Source organism: Magnolia sinica, chromosome 18 (genome assembly GCF_029962835.1).
Source record: "Magnolia sinica isolate HGM2019 chromosome 18, MsV1, whole genome shotgun sequence".
Taxonomy (NCBI): domain Eukaryota; kingdom Viridiplantae; phylum Streptophyta; class Magnoliopsida; order Magnoliales; family Magnoliaceae; genus Magnolia; species Magnolia sinica.
In genome coordinates this window covers 23986884-24000929 of record NC_080590.1, presented here as the reverse complement: position 1 = coordinate 24000929, position 14046 = coordinate 23986884, and the positions used below count along the sequence as shown (strand labels likewise).

The 14046-nt window shown below is 39.4% G+C and overlaps 1 protein-coding gene across 1 annotated transcript; it reads right to left on the bottom strand.

Annotated features, from left to right (window-relative positions):
* Positions 1-5391: 5391 nt before the first annotated feature.
* Positions 5392-13377, bottom strand: LOC131232965 (protein CURVATURE THYLAKOID 1B, chloroplastic-like). Its single transcript, XM_058229506.1, has 6 exons — positions 13106-13377; positions 11572-11714; positions 11401-11487; positions 10705-10767; positions 10050-10087; positions 5392-5879 (listed from the first exon to the last, which is right to left on the bottom strand). The coding sequence occupies exons 1-6, from the start codon at positions 13284-13286 to the stop codon at positions 5822-5824; spliced, it is 570 nt and encodes a 189-aa protein (XP_058085489.1). The 5' UTR covers positions 13287-13377; the 3' UTR covers positions 5392-5821.
* Between the last annotated feature and the right edge of the window lie 669 nt (positions 13378-14046).

Here is a 14046-nt window from a genome sequence, read left to right as displayed (position 1 = left end):
AATTAAAAAACGAATTATAAAGAAAACCAAAGAATGAAAAAGGAAAAAAGAAGGGAACAAAAAAAATACCACCATTTCTTTCACACCCTCCTCCTCTCTCATGAAAAAAGCCAAGGAAGGAAGAAAGAAACGGCTAAATGGTCTCATGCGGTAAGGGCCCTCCATTTTGAATCCATCCACATCTTATGTGGGACTCGCTGGGTTATCGTGAAGCAAATCCAACCCATCAACATGTAAGGTATTTTAACTTCATATCATTGGTACAAGTTTGAGGGCAAAATTCATCTGAGATGGACCACACCCAAGGAAATAATTCAAAATTAACATATAACGCTAGTGTAGTTGTAGGCCACAAACATCTTTAAACAAACAATTGAAAATTTTAATTATAGGTTCACAGCTGTCCGATTAAAATGAACAGATCAGATCAGCCAAAGGGTGGGTCGAATTTCAATTTTTCATGGGGGCACATCCATTTTTAGAAGGATTTTTTTTCCCACTTTATGAGACGAGTGCTGCTGTATGAGTAGAGGTGGGTATTGAGTCAAGTCGGACCGGATTGGGTCAAACTCAACTCGGTTTGAAAATTTCAATACACTGACCCGAACTCGATCCAATCCGGGATCGAGTCTGGATCCTCTGACTCGATTCGATCCATTGCACCGTCGGCCTGACCCGAACCGAGACCGACTCGATCAGGGAAACTGAGCTAGATCGGGTTGGGTACAGTTCGGATCGTCTGTTATTTTTTTTTTTGAAAATTTAAAAAAATTAAAAAAGATAATATGATTTTCACCGTTTTTTAACTTGTAAGACCCACCATAACATTTATTTTCCATTCAATTTGTTAATAAGGTCGCAACTACATGGATGAAGAGGAAAAAGAAATTTCATATTGATCCGAAACTTCTTTGGCCCCTTCAAGAATTTCAATGGTACACTTTCAAACCTCGACTGCTTTCTATAGTGTGGTCCACTTGATCTTTAGATCTGTCATATTTTTCTGGCTTAAGCATTAAGACGAGCCTGCAAAATGGATGGACGGTTTCGATATAACACATACCTCATGATGGGACCCACAGAACTTGTTGACGTCAACACACAGCTAGTGCTCGGTACACCTGCACTTCCACTTCTACTCTCTCAATGTACTATGATAAGCACACACACGTGTACAGGTAAGCTAATGCACATGAAGCTACAAATGCAAGCTCGACATACATGTAGCATATCCACGCCATCCATTAGAAGGGTGTCACTATGTAGATTACATATGCCAAGAATCAGGTTGGTCACTATTCAAATAATCCATAATTAACGAAACAAACTTACAAATGTGAAAAAATCAAGCCAATTTATTTAGCGAATTTTATTAACCTGATCACTTATTTATAATATCAAGGCATACCTGCTAAGTGGACCACCTTTTTCTTTCTGCAGCAGCATCTGCACGGTGAGTTCCACACGATGGACGGCTTGAATATTTAACCTATTTGTCACGCGGGCACATGCTCTGGCATGTGCATTAGCGACTTGTCGTTGTAGACTGTGGCGGGCTTAACAAAGCCCCTTAGTCATCACGTCAATTAGGGGTGCACACGGGTCGATTTGGTCCGGTTATGGGATGAAATCGGAACCGAACCGTTCCTGTGGACCCCACCATGATGTATGTGTTTCATCCATGCCGTCCATCTAATTTTCTAGATCATTTCATGACATGAGACCAAAAATGAGGTAAATCCTATCCACAAGTAGACCACATTACAGGAAACAGTGTTGAACGAACGTCAACCATTAAAAACATTTTGGGGGCCATAAAAGTTTTGGATCAAGCTGATCTTTGGTTTTTAGATGTCAAATAAACAATACAGTGGGCCTTAGGAGGATTTTAATGGTGGATATCCAATCGCTACTGTTTTCCTATGGTGTTATCCACCTGAGATTTATATCCTCTCATTTTTGGTGTAATGCCCTAAAATGATCTGTAAAATTGGATGAACAGAATGGATGAAACACATACATCAGCTACAGGTCACTCCCCCTGCAACCAGCCAATGGCTGGTGGTCGGTGCTCCGTCGACCCCACTACGATATATCTATTTCATTCATGCAGTTCATCTATTTTTCTAGATTATTTTATGGTATTAAAAAAAAGAGGTATATTCTAATCTTAAGTAGACAACATTACATGAAACAGTGTTGAATGAACATTGTACAGATCAGATCGGATCGGATCTTAGATCGGTCTGGATTGGCCATTAATCTGAACTCGACTCGATATACGGTTAGATTTAAGTGGGCCTACTCGATCCGACCCAATCCTGACCTTTAATTCGGATCGGATCTATCGAATTGGGTCTGATTCTGCTCAACTCCATGAGATACATATGTGAATGAGGAACATTTTCATTATCCAAAAATTTAGTCCATACGAGCTCTTATCACGAACACGTCACAATAGGGGACCAAAATCCTCCATCTTGCAGGAGTGGATTGAGTGGCCACCCAGCTAGGTGGTGTTTGCATAGTGGGACTCACCCTAATATGTATGATCCATCATTTTGCCAACTCATTTTAACGCATTAGAGAAAAAATGAAGTCGATTAAAAGCTCAAGCAGACGACAATTAGCGGTGGCTGAGTGACTACCACTAAAAACTTCTTAGGGCCACAAAAATATAGATCAAGCTGGTATTTGTGTTTTCCTTTGTTCAGGCCGTGTGACTTTGTCAACGGGTTAGATAATAAATAAACATCACGGTTGGCTGTCGGAAGGTCTCAACTGCGAGTGTTATTAGCTCTCATGTTTACTGTGGTGTGGCCCATTTGAATTTAAGATTTACTTCACTTTTGGGCTCATGTCCTAAAATGAGTTGGTAAAAGGATAGACGGTGTGGATATAAAACACATACATCAAGGTGGATCACGTGATCACAAACTCACCAAAAGTGGGTGTTTCGTGGTGACCCAAACACCATGGGTGGTGTTTGGTGCTGTGGGGCCACCATGATATATATGTTTTATCCACACCATTCATCTATTTTGCCAGCATAACTAAGGGATGAACACAAAAATGAAGCATATCAAAAACTCAAGCAAACCACACCATTTAAAGCTCCTTGGAGACCACAAATTGTGACCAGGTCTGCGTGACCTAATCAACTGGTTGGATGGGAAATCTATACTATGGTAGGCCTTAAGAAGGTTTCAGCTGTGGGTGTCACTACCCCCACTGTTTCTTGTAGTGTGGTCCACTTGAGCTTTGGATATGCTTATTTTTGGGCTTCTACCTTAAATGAGCTGCAAAATGAATTGATGGCATGGATATAAATTATATCAATATGCATCAAGGTGAGCCCCATGGTCACGGCCCCACCCAAGTGGGTGTTTCCCGGCCTTGTAGAAACCTCCGAAAGCAGATTGGTGGTGACCCCAACAACACCTAGTCCGTGTTGGGCCCACCGTGATGTATGTGTTCTATCCACACTGTCCATCTATTTTGTCAGCTTGTTTTCGGGCATGAGCCCAAAAATAAAGCAGGTAAAAAGCTCAAGTGGACTACACCACAGGAAAGAATGGTGATTGAATACTTACCATTAAAAACTTCTTAGGGCCATCAATGTTTTCGATCAAGCTAATATTTATGTTTCCATTCATCCATATTTGTGTGACCTTATCAAAAGGTAGGATGGAAAATAAACATTACAGTGGGGCCTAGGAAGGTTTCAACTGTAGGTATCATTATCCCAGCATTTCTTGTCATGTGGTCCACTTGACCTTCTGATCTGCTTTATTTTTGGGCTCATGCCCTATAATGAGATGGAAAAACAGATGGACGGCATGGATATAAAACCCATACATCAATGTAGCCAAGCCGGTCACCACCCAATTCATTTCCCCATCTTCCCGGCCATTTATGAGCCAGATAAACTACCGCACGTGCAGCGTTGTCTCACTTGGAAAACTTTCCGACTACAGTAGTGCATGAGGATTCATACTTCATGTCCATGCACTCAGATGGAAATGTGAGGGCTATTTACACCTTCTAGGCGTTTTAACATGTTGAAAAGGCCCAACTCCGGCCCAGTTGCTTTAACCTGGCCTCATCTAATGGGCCCATAAATTCCATTTACGCCCAGTCCAAGGCAAGATTCGTCCTCAGACCAGCTTCTATAGACACTGTTGCTAAATTTAGGAACCTGGATCGTGATAGGCTGGGCCTGGTAGCATGGCAAGATGGCCCACTTAGAAGTATTTATCAACTACTTTATACATTGGGATGTCAAAAGCCAGCCCAAGGTCATCACTAGCCTGGATTTTGATGTTATGCGATCGGACCTACAGGCCAGGCCTACTCAAAAATTTGAATTTGGCTGGCCCTGGCCAGGTCCATCTAAACATAAATGGAAAATATAATAGCATCATGGCAAAATAAAAACTTATGCCGATCCAAATATCATGTGGGCCACCATGTGAATTTGGAGGTCTGTCTATTGTTTTATATGTTTATGGGCCACCTAATGATTGTTTGAGTCTTATTTTTAGCAAATCTCATCATCATGATAGGGCTCGAGTAATTTACAGGTTGGATGCCATACATTCTAAGACTTGTCACATAAAATAATGGACAACCATCCAAAAACCTCCAAAAGGTAAATTCAAATTGTTTATTGGGCCTCTCTTCCATGAACAATCTCGACCATCTAGCTGACAATACATGGATCAGATGAGTTGAATCATATAATTTTGCTACTTTTACATGGCTTCTCATATAGTTCGGGCTTTTCATTTGGATGCCTGTAAAATCCTTTAGCTGTCAACAGTCTACAAGAAGTGTTTTCATGTGAGAATTTAGGCCTAAAGTGTTTAGGGGTATATGCCTTTTTTCAAAAGAAAAGAAAAGAAAAATCTTTCTTTCTTTCCTTCTCTATGCTTCAAATTAGAAGTAGAGGAATTACATCCGCAAATACACTATACATAACATAACACAATGGTTGATAAAATACAATGTCTGCGGGGCCCATCTTGATGTATATCATACATCCAATCCTTCTATCATGTGCATCGCTTAATACTCTCCTAAGACCCCAAAAAATAGAATGATTAATTGATCAAGTGGGCCACATGACAGGAAACAGTTGGGATGGCACGCCAACCATTAAAAACCTTTTAGATTGTGTGGGGCCACCGTGAGGGGTGTAGGAAATCCAATCCATGCACCATGTGCGCCCAATGCGGCATTCGTAAGACCCCAAAAGATTAAAAGTCCTTTTATGCGATTTGAGGATTTCAACAAGATTTACTACTAATTCTCCGTGGTATGAATATCCTACTTTCTACATGGCAAAAACTTCACAAATTAACCAAACACTTTACCATTTAAAGCCAAATATGAAAGATAAACCATATACTTATGAAAATCTTTATTTCTGTAAATTATTTGTAGCTAAAAATTTTACAAGCATCCAAACAATCCCTAGTGAACTATCTAGATTGATTGATCGGACTGTCCACGCCTCTCGTAACAAGCATTTGTTTTTTTTGTTTTTTTGTTTTTTTGTTTTTCATTATCACATCTAATTAAGTTTTGGTCTAATAACATAGTAAAAAAGTATATATTTTAGGATACATGTAATTTGAAGATAAAGGACCACATGGGCTTGCATTTTTAGCTTAAGGTTAGAAACTTATGTGAAATACATAGAACAGAAAAATTACATTTTCTTCTAGTCTCCGTTCAAAAGAGCTGCTCCATAACCTGATATATAAGAGTCCCAACTCATAGGAACAGCTGCATCTGGTAAGTGTATTTAGATGGTTGATTAGCTGCTCCCGAGTATGTCATTGTAGGTGTCTTTGACTTTCTTTAGCAAAGCTTCCCTGACATTTCATCCACCATTTGCATGTTAGTTACAATAGGAGACTAATTAGATAAGAGTTTCAACGGTAGCTGGTATTTATTATTTATTATTATTATTATTATTATTTTCAGATGAAAATTGTGCACTGGACATGTTGTATTGACCTGCTACATTAAAATGTAAGAAAATGTCCATTTGGGTGTTTTTGTTAGTAGGTGAGGATGGTTGCCATATCTCAATAAAATGGTACATTTGAATGGTTACATTGTAGATGGATTGACGCAGGGAAGGCAGTGAGGTCGAGCACTGTCTTCCTCGGGGGGATAACTGTTCCGAATCCATGGAACTTGTCTGGACTCCTCACATAGAAACCTCGAATTCACGAGGAAAAGAAATAGAAATAATTCTAAAAATTTTGAAATAATTTTATTAATAATTGACTAATTTGTATGTGTCCGTTGTATCATTAATATAGAAAAAAAAAAAAACTAAAATTCGTAATTACCAAAAATAGTAAATTTCTAACTCTAATAAAAATTCCAATTATACTAAAACTCTCCTAAAGCCTAATTTCTAAAAAATAAAATTCCAAATAAACTTTTGCTAAGAGAGTCCTAACATGATTACAAATTGTTTTTAAAAAAGAAGAAAAATCTAAAACTCTAAAAATAAGAAAATATTAAAAATTCGGAATTACTAAAAATAGTAATCCTTTCCTAAAAATTCGTTTTTTAGCTGAAAGCGTGTGTTTTCTGACAAAACGGATAGTTGTAACCCACTTTGTGGGTCGGTTCACCTCGGATGGCCCGTTTCATTAAAGATTGATAGGCTTTGTGTCCCATAACGATACTCGAATCAAAAGTTATGTCCAATTTATGGTCCACCTTCTTTTGGTCCAACCATGCTAGGAATGTATTCGTGACACATTCTACATCACACCCCTCCACTTGAAAAAAACGTGTCCTCGAGTTAGTCAAGGGACTTGGCTCATGATTCTCAGATAACTTCTGACGTCAATGTTTATTAGCCCTTCTTTTGTACTTAGCATTAGGCTCTTGACCTGACATAATACATATACTCATGCTCTCCTTGGCTTGATTAGTATCGATCAGTTCCTTCGCTTCTGCCTTCAAGATCTTATATTCTTTCTGATAATGTCGGCAATTAGGCAAACTTGCATATGAGACATGATTAATGTGGTTTTGTATATCTCATATGGGAGGTAATTTATTAGAGAGTTCATCGAGCACAATCGCCTTGAACTCCTGCAACACTAGTTTTAAATCCTCTGGAATGTTCATAAGTTCCAAATATTTTTCTTTCTGAACTAATATACATATATCGCCCGTCTCCACAGATTATTTGACGAAATCCCGTCCGGTTATGAAAGACCATCCCTCCACTTTAGATGTTTTGGGTTGGTTCTCTGTTCCCATGGGGATCACATGTTCGCCACTGATGAATCTCGTGGCTTGTCACGACTCCGTTTTGATATGGTCATCTCTCGCTGTCAACTAATGAGATTTCTCTGTATAACCCCTTACTAATCGGCTATCATGCCAATAATTTTAGTTTTGTTGGAATAATACTTGATCGTAATTGCTAGGGAGGAATCACATGTGCAATAACTTCTTCATCTGCGACCACGTGTGGATTGGCGCATTCATTTGTCTCGTCCGCTTGAGTTGAAGTTGTTTCCACCAAGCTGAAGCTCTGCCCTTCAACTTGTAGGCCACAAGTTTGACCTTTTTCGTTTTACGGATCTCTATATAGTCGAAGAATCACTCAACTTCAAAAAGCCAATCGAGGAAATCTTCAATGTAAAGTTGGCAATTAAAACTAGGGATATCGACCTTCATCCTGAACTCTTGATCTGACCGACCTACTTGAACATCGCCTTGCCTGGGATGTTGGGGGATCATGTTATCGACCTCTTCGTCGCTCGATTTCCCTTCCTTAGGGATGACCCTTTGGTTCACCGCGTGTACCATCCTATGATCAGGCCGATTACGAGTTCCAGTAATTGTTGGTGGCGGATCGCCGTCAAGAATACGGAGCTGCCCTAGGGTCTCTGTTATGTGATCCGTCATGCGATCAATGGTAGTCTGCAGCCTTTGCATGACCTGTGGATTCTCTCGTTGCGCCGCTTCGAAAGCCATCGCGGTTAAAAGATGATTCCATGGAGCACCGTCCATGGGATTGTTGTCCGACCCGTCGTTAGAAGACATAAATCCGAGGAAAAGCCTTGCTCTAATACCAAATTGATGCAGGGAAGGACGTGAGGTCGAGCACCGTCTTCAGGGGGATAATTGTTCCGAATCCACGAAACTTCTCTGGACTCCTCATAGAGAAACTTCGAATCCACGAGGAAAAGAAAATAGAAATAATTTTAAAATATTCAAAATAATTTTATTGATAATTGACCAATCTGTATGTGCTTGTTACATTATTAATATAGAAAAAAAAAACTAAAATTCGTAATTACCAAAAATAGTAAATTTCTAACTCTAATAAAAATCCTAATTCTCTTAAAACTCTTACAAAGCCTAATTTCTAAAAAATAAAATTCAAAATAAGCTTTTGCTAGAAGAGTCCTAACATGATTACAAGTTGTTTCTAAAAAAGAAGAAAAATCTAAAACTCTAAAAATAAGAAAATATTAAAATTTTTGAATTACTAAAAATAGTAATTCTTTCCTAAAAATTCAATTTTCAGATGAAAGCACGTGTTTTCTGACAAAACGAACATATGCGACCCATTTTTGTGGGTCAGCTCACCTCGGATGGCCTGTTTCACTAAAGATTGATAGGTTGTGCATCCCATAACGATACCCGGATCAAAAGTTATGGTTAATTTACGGTCCACCTTCTTTTGGCCCAACCATGCTAGGAATGTATTTGTGACACGTTCTACATCATGGATGCATGACACAAAAATTACACTGATCGGATGCTCGAATCTAAATTTCTAAAATGTGGGTCCCATCTTAGATGAAGCAAAGCATGGTCCCATCGGACTTCATGCTCATTGGACGATCCTAACCATTCCCATGGAGGGTCATCAAATGGATGGTTCCTAATCATAATTATCACCATCATGTAGGCCTTAGCCCAACTAATTGAGGTCGGCTATAGGGATCATGTTATGCCATTTCACTCTATCAAGAGCCATAACTTTAATTAGATCATAAGTTATCAAGTCTTTTCTTAGTACCTCCACCAATATTATTATGACCATCAAATGAATGGTTACAAGAAAAATAGTTGTAAGGGTCGAATTCCAAGTTTTGACTCTTCCGATCCACATATGCTACGTATCTCATGATGCAAATAGACATTGAAGTCTATCCCCAAATCTAATAGCCTGAATGGCAATATTAGATCAAGGGTTAAAGTTTCGCCCGAAATGGATCTATATCACCTAATACAGACAGCTTTCCCACAGAATAATACACTGAAGTTGGCTCGAAATGGCCCAACACAGGGTGCTACGAGCCGGTATTGACGGTAACAAATAGATTGGTGAAAGTAATTTCTATTGTGGTTGACTCGTGAATAAAATGCTCAAACATCTTTACACAATTATTGCTGTGGAATTTGCAGAAAAATGCCATTGATTTAACATTGCAATGCAAAACGTCGAAGGAAAAATTTATTTGTCCAAGGAAATTTTCATTTGAAGTTCCTTTCTAAGGTTGCACTTGGTTGCACCAAATATTATGAAATTTCATGATATTTTGCACCAAATTAGGCTAATCGATTATGCAATATCATGATATTTTGTGCAATGAAATGCAGCCTAACATAGGGCTTCTCTTTTACTAAAATCTTCTTAATATGCCTAAGGTTGTGTTTGGATGCACAAAGAATGGAATTGTGGGCATTCCATCTAAATCAAGAGGAGATGACCAAAACCAATGATGCTTCCTAGCATTCATAATGAAGATGTAGCCTGCAAAATGCACTTGCAGTTCTTTCAACTCCAACTGGAAGTAATTTAATCTCAATTTGAAGGCGTACAAATGCCCATGAAGGAGATTAAAATTTGATTTGCAACTTTGTTGGATATGTAAATTGCAATTCAATTCAATAGTGCATCCAAACACACCTTCAATGTAAGTTTTCCAAGACATTGGAATAAAAATTCAAATGTCTTCAACAATTATATATGCAAATTAACTGATGCTTACCTGTCTGGTTTGAACACCAGATTTTTATATGCAAACCACTGCAAAGACAAAACGAAAGAATTACATGTAATGGTACAGTCAACAACAAGTGCTGGAAAACAAATGGTGCTTATATTTTCCAAACTAACTGATTGTCCTTTAATTCATCATTAAAGACTTGTTGCAACTAAATGGGGTCCGCTACATGAATCCTGTTCAGCCTACTTGCTTTGCTAGATCGTCAGTTGAGCTTGGGCACCGGTTCATAGCTCATGGCCTGGGCGAGGACCACTTTGCCCCGATACGGCCCAGCCCACTTACAACCCTTATATGTCTAGAGATTCTAGACCATTGATCTGATGGCTTCCAATGTGGATAAATCCTGATACAAAATCTCCCAGATTGGAAGCTCCAATAGGCCCAATCTTTGGTTTGCCCATTGAATATGGGCCATTACTGTTTCCCTTCTTAACCACAAATCTACAAGCTGCAGGGAGAAAGGTTAGGATAGTTCAATCATGGCAATCTTTGGTGAACACCATCCGTTAGAACAGTGTGGGTCCTGGAGCCATGGGCCCCACATGCCCAAACTTAAGGCTCGACGATCATCACACGATTCTTCATCAAGCCACCTATATCTGATGAGGGAGAAAAGAAACAACAAATACAAACTTACCCCTGAATAACCGATTCCTACAACTTCAAGAACACCGGGGACTAAAGGAAGCCTGTCAATTGCCTGCATCAAAAGATAATATCATCTTTCAGGAATTATGGTAAACAAGAAAGAAATTATGGTAAAAAAGAAAGAAATGGAATGCTTGGTTTGGGAACTGATGCTAGTCTGAAATGAGGTTCCTTTGGCTGCTAGGAATATAAGGGAAGCAAAAGCAATGAATAAAGGCTTAGACTAATGTTTGGGTGCTAGGAAATGGTTGGAAATGAATTCTGCACTTATGAGGTCTTAGTATTTTTGAGAAAATGTTGAGATTTTCTTTCCCTTAAATGGTCATATTTTGAAATGTCACAAAGCTAAAACAGTTTCCGACTTTTTCAGTGTGTATGAATTGCATTTTGTGAGTTATGTTTTGAAATTTAATATTTATAAGACAATGATCAGCTTGTATCTTGTACTAAAAAGTTAGATATAGAGAAGTGACAATAACGCTATGTATTTTCAACTACTATCTGTGCTATCCAAATATAGTGAAACATTCTATTATGAGAGAAATGCGTTATTTTCTCTTCATTTCCCTGACCCAAATGGCCTCGAAATTAAATCTATTTCCCAGAGATTTTGTTTCCAAGAAATGAACACCTTTCAAAATTCCAAGGAATCAAAAGCAACAAAGAAAAGAGATATTTTCCTCACTGAAATCATTCCAGCAGAGCCCCAAAGCGCTACCACCCCGGCGACTGCCAGAGATGTCACTGCATATTTGTCCTCAAGCTTGTCCCACTGTCCATCAACAGATCCACTGTTAAAATTGCAAAATACAAACATGGCCCCAAAACAATAAGAACAACTAGAACAAGTACTTACTGCTTCTTGTACGGTTTTCACAATTTCTGGGAGCTCAGTGGTGGATTCAGTGGTGGAATAAGTAGGTGCATCTACGGTGGCTGTGGCCATGACCTGTGATTCTCCAGTGGCCATGGCCATGACGTTCCGGGCAATCCTACGGCCTGAAATTGTCAAGAAAGCCTAATCAAATCGAGGCAGATACTGTCACTATGTTATGCTATCAGAACATCCAAATTGTGGGTCGAACATACCTCTAAAATCAAATGGATCAACCAATCCTAACCATACAATTAACGGCTATGAAATAGATGGCTAAGAGTAAAATAGTAAGTGGCCCAAATTCGAAGGGTGTGCAATTTTTAAGTTATGCTCCATCCATCCACAGTGGGGCCAGAGATTTGGACTGTCTGAATTGGACTACAAGTATGCCATGTGTATGGTTGAATAGTCTCGCCATTTTTAAGCTGTACAAAACTAACACAAGAGGCTCGCACGAGCTTTCGGCCATGGCATCTACTTGCTCGGCCAAGCAGAAAAGCAGCTGGGCCTTGTGGATTTTTTCACCTGAGTAATATGCCAATAGAAGGTTTGCCAGGCACACACTTAATTACCCTCTCTACACACACCACAGGTGCTGAATTGACTGACAAGCGTGTGAGACATCTGAGCTGTGCATAATGTGTCCCCATCGTGAAGATGGAAGATACACAAAAATAGGATGGCCCACTCATCAAGCGGCCCATACATTGTATGCTGAAAGTGGACCATCAGCAAATCTTTACACCAAAAATACGACAGTCCATCTAGGCGTCATGTACCAGAAGAATGGACAGTTTGAAAATAAAACTATCCAACTAATATTCCCATTGAACTCACGTGCAAATACATGTGCAAATCAACCTTATGCATTCAAATGTAAGACTCTATCAGGTGGGCCACACATGATCATCGGTTTATATCTGACTATTGGATTATTCAAATTGAGCAATTCAGTGTGCCCCACTACAGTTGTGATCATTTAAAGTAGGTTTGGAGCGGGACGCTTGAACCGTAGTTCCTATACACAGTTATTAAGCCGGATATAGAAACCTACGGTGTGGAAGCCTTAGAGGGGAGAAGTGAGATGGGTAGGCTTCTGGGTCCCTCTTTCCCATAAATACATGTCTTAGGAACCACGGTTTAAGCGTCCTGCTCCAAACCTATTTACAATGATCACAACTATAGTGGGGCCCACTAATCGCTCAATTTTAATAATCTAATGGTCAGATCTAAACCAATGATCATGTGTGGCCCAACTAATGGAGTCTTACGTCAAATTCACATGCGGTCATCCAATGCAACAAGCTTTGTACTAATGTACTACAAAATGCAGAGAAAAGGGGCCAAATCTATCAAAAAGGAGTGTAAAATCCATAATAACAAAATCAATTGTCACTCTAGTAAAATCCAGTAAAAAACATCTACAGTTTGTAATCCAACAACACATAGAAAGAGGTTGAATCTATCAAAAGAGAGAGTGTAAAAATCAATTAACTTTGCCTAGAGCACTTACAGTAAGCAGCCGTCTTCCAAGAGCTGCGACTTTGCTGGGGACGGTTCTGAGTAGCGACGGGCGGCGGAGGGAGCGTCGGGAGCGTGACACATTGCGGCATTGCCGCCTGCTGGCGAGGCGCTTTGCTGTCGATGATGGTTGATGAAGAGGAGACAGAAACGGTAGTGGAGGTTGAGGCCATGGCTATCGGACGTTGAAGACAACTACAGTGAGAATTCGTTGTCTCTCTCTCTCTCTCTCTCTCTCTCTATAAGATAGAAAGGGGATTTCTGTTGGGGGAGATATTCGCAGGATGCGAGCCTTGTAAACCCAAGTGTAGCTGTGGACTACCACTCGTTTGGTAGCATTCGGATAGTGCTGAGTTGGCAATTGGTATGGTGGATAGGCCTTCTTGGGCCTTTCATTCAATGGCCTGCTTGATGTGGGCCCGATTTTTCTTGAGGAGCGTAGCGAGTTATCTCTTTCTCTTGCAGAAAAAGTTTTAATACTCTGGTGGATCCTTATGATCGATGCTCGTGCACATGGTTTTGTGCAGTTGGAATACAGGAATATCATCTAAAACGTCAGGACCCATTTATATGAGATATTTATAGCTGATTTTGAGTTGATTGTGTAACCCTTTTTATTACGGAGGACATTTATCTTTCTATTGGCTATTTCTCATTCTAACCGTTGATTTGGCTTATATATTTGAATCTTTGATTTATTCCTTAAGTTTTGTTTTTGAAATTTGTCCAATATATAAATGGGGCTAATATTTGAACGGTTTGGATTGAAGTTTATTTATTAAACATGAGAAGTGTATGTGTGCCTGTGTAAGGATACGCATGCTCTGCCAGTGTATCAAATACTCGAAGGAATTATATGATACTCGACCTGAGGATGTTTACAAAATGATTAGGTTTTCAGTTTATACCAGTGGGACCATGTGTTTCGTGATC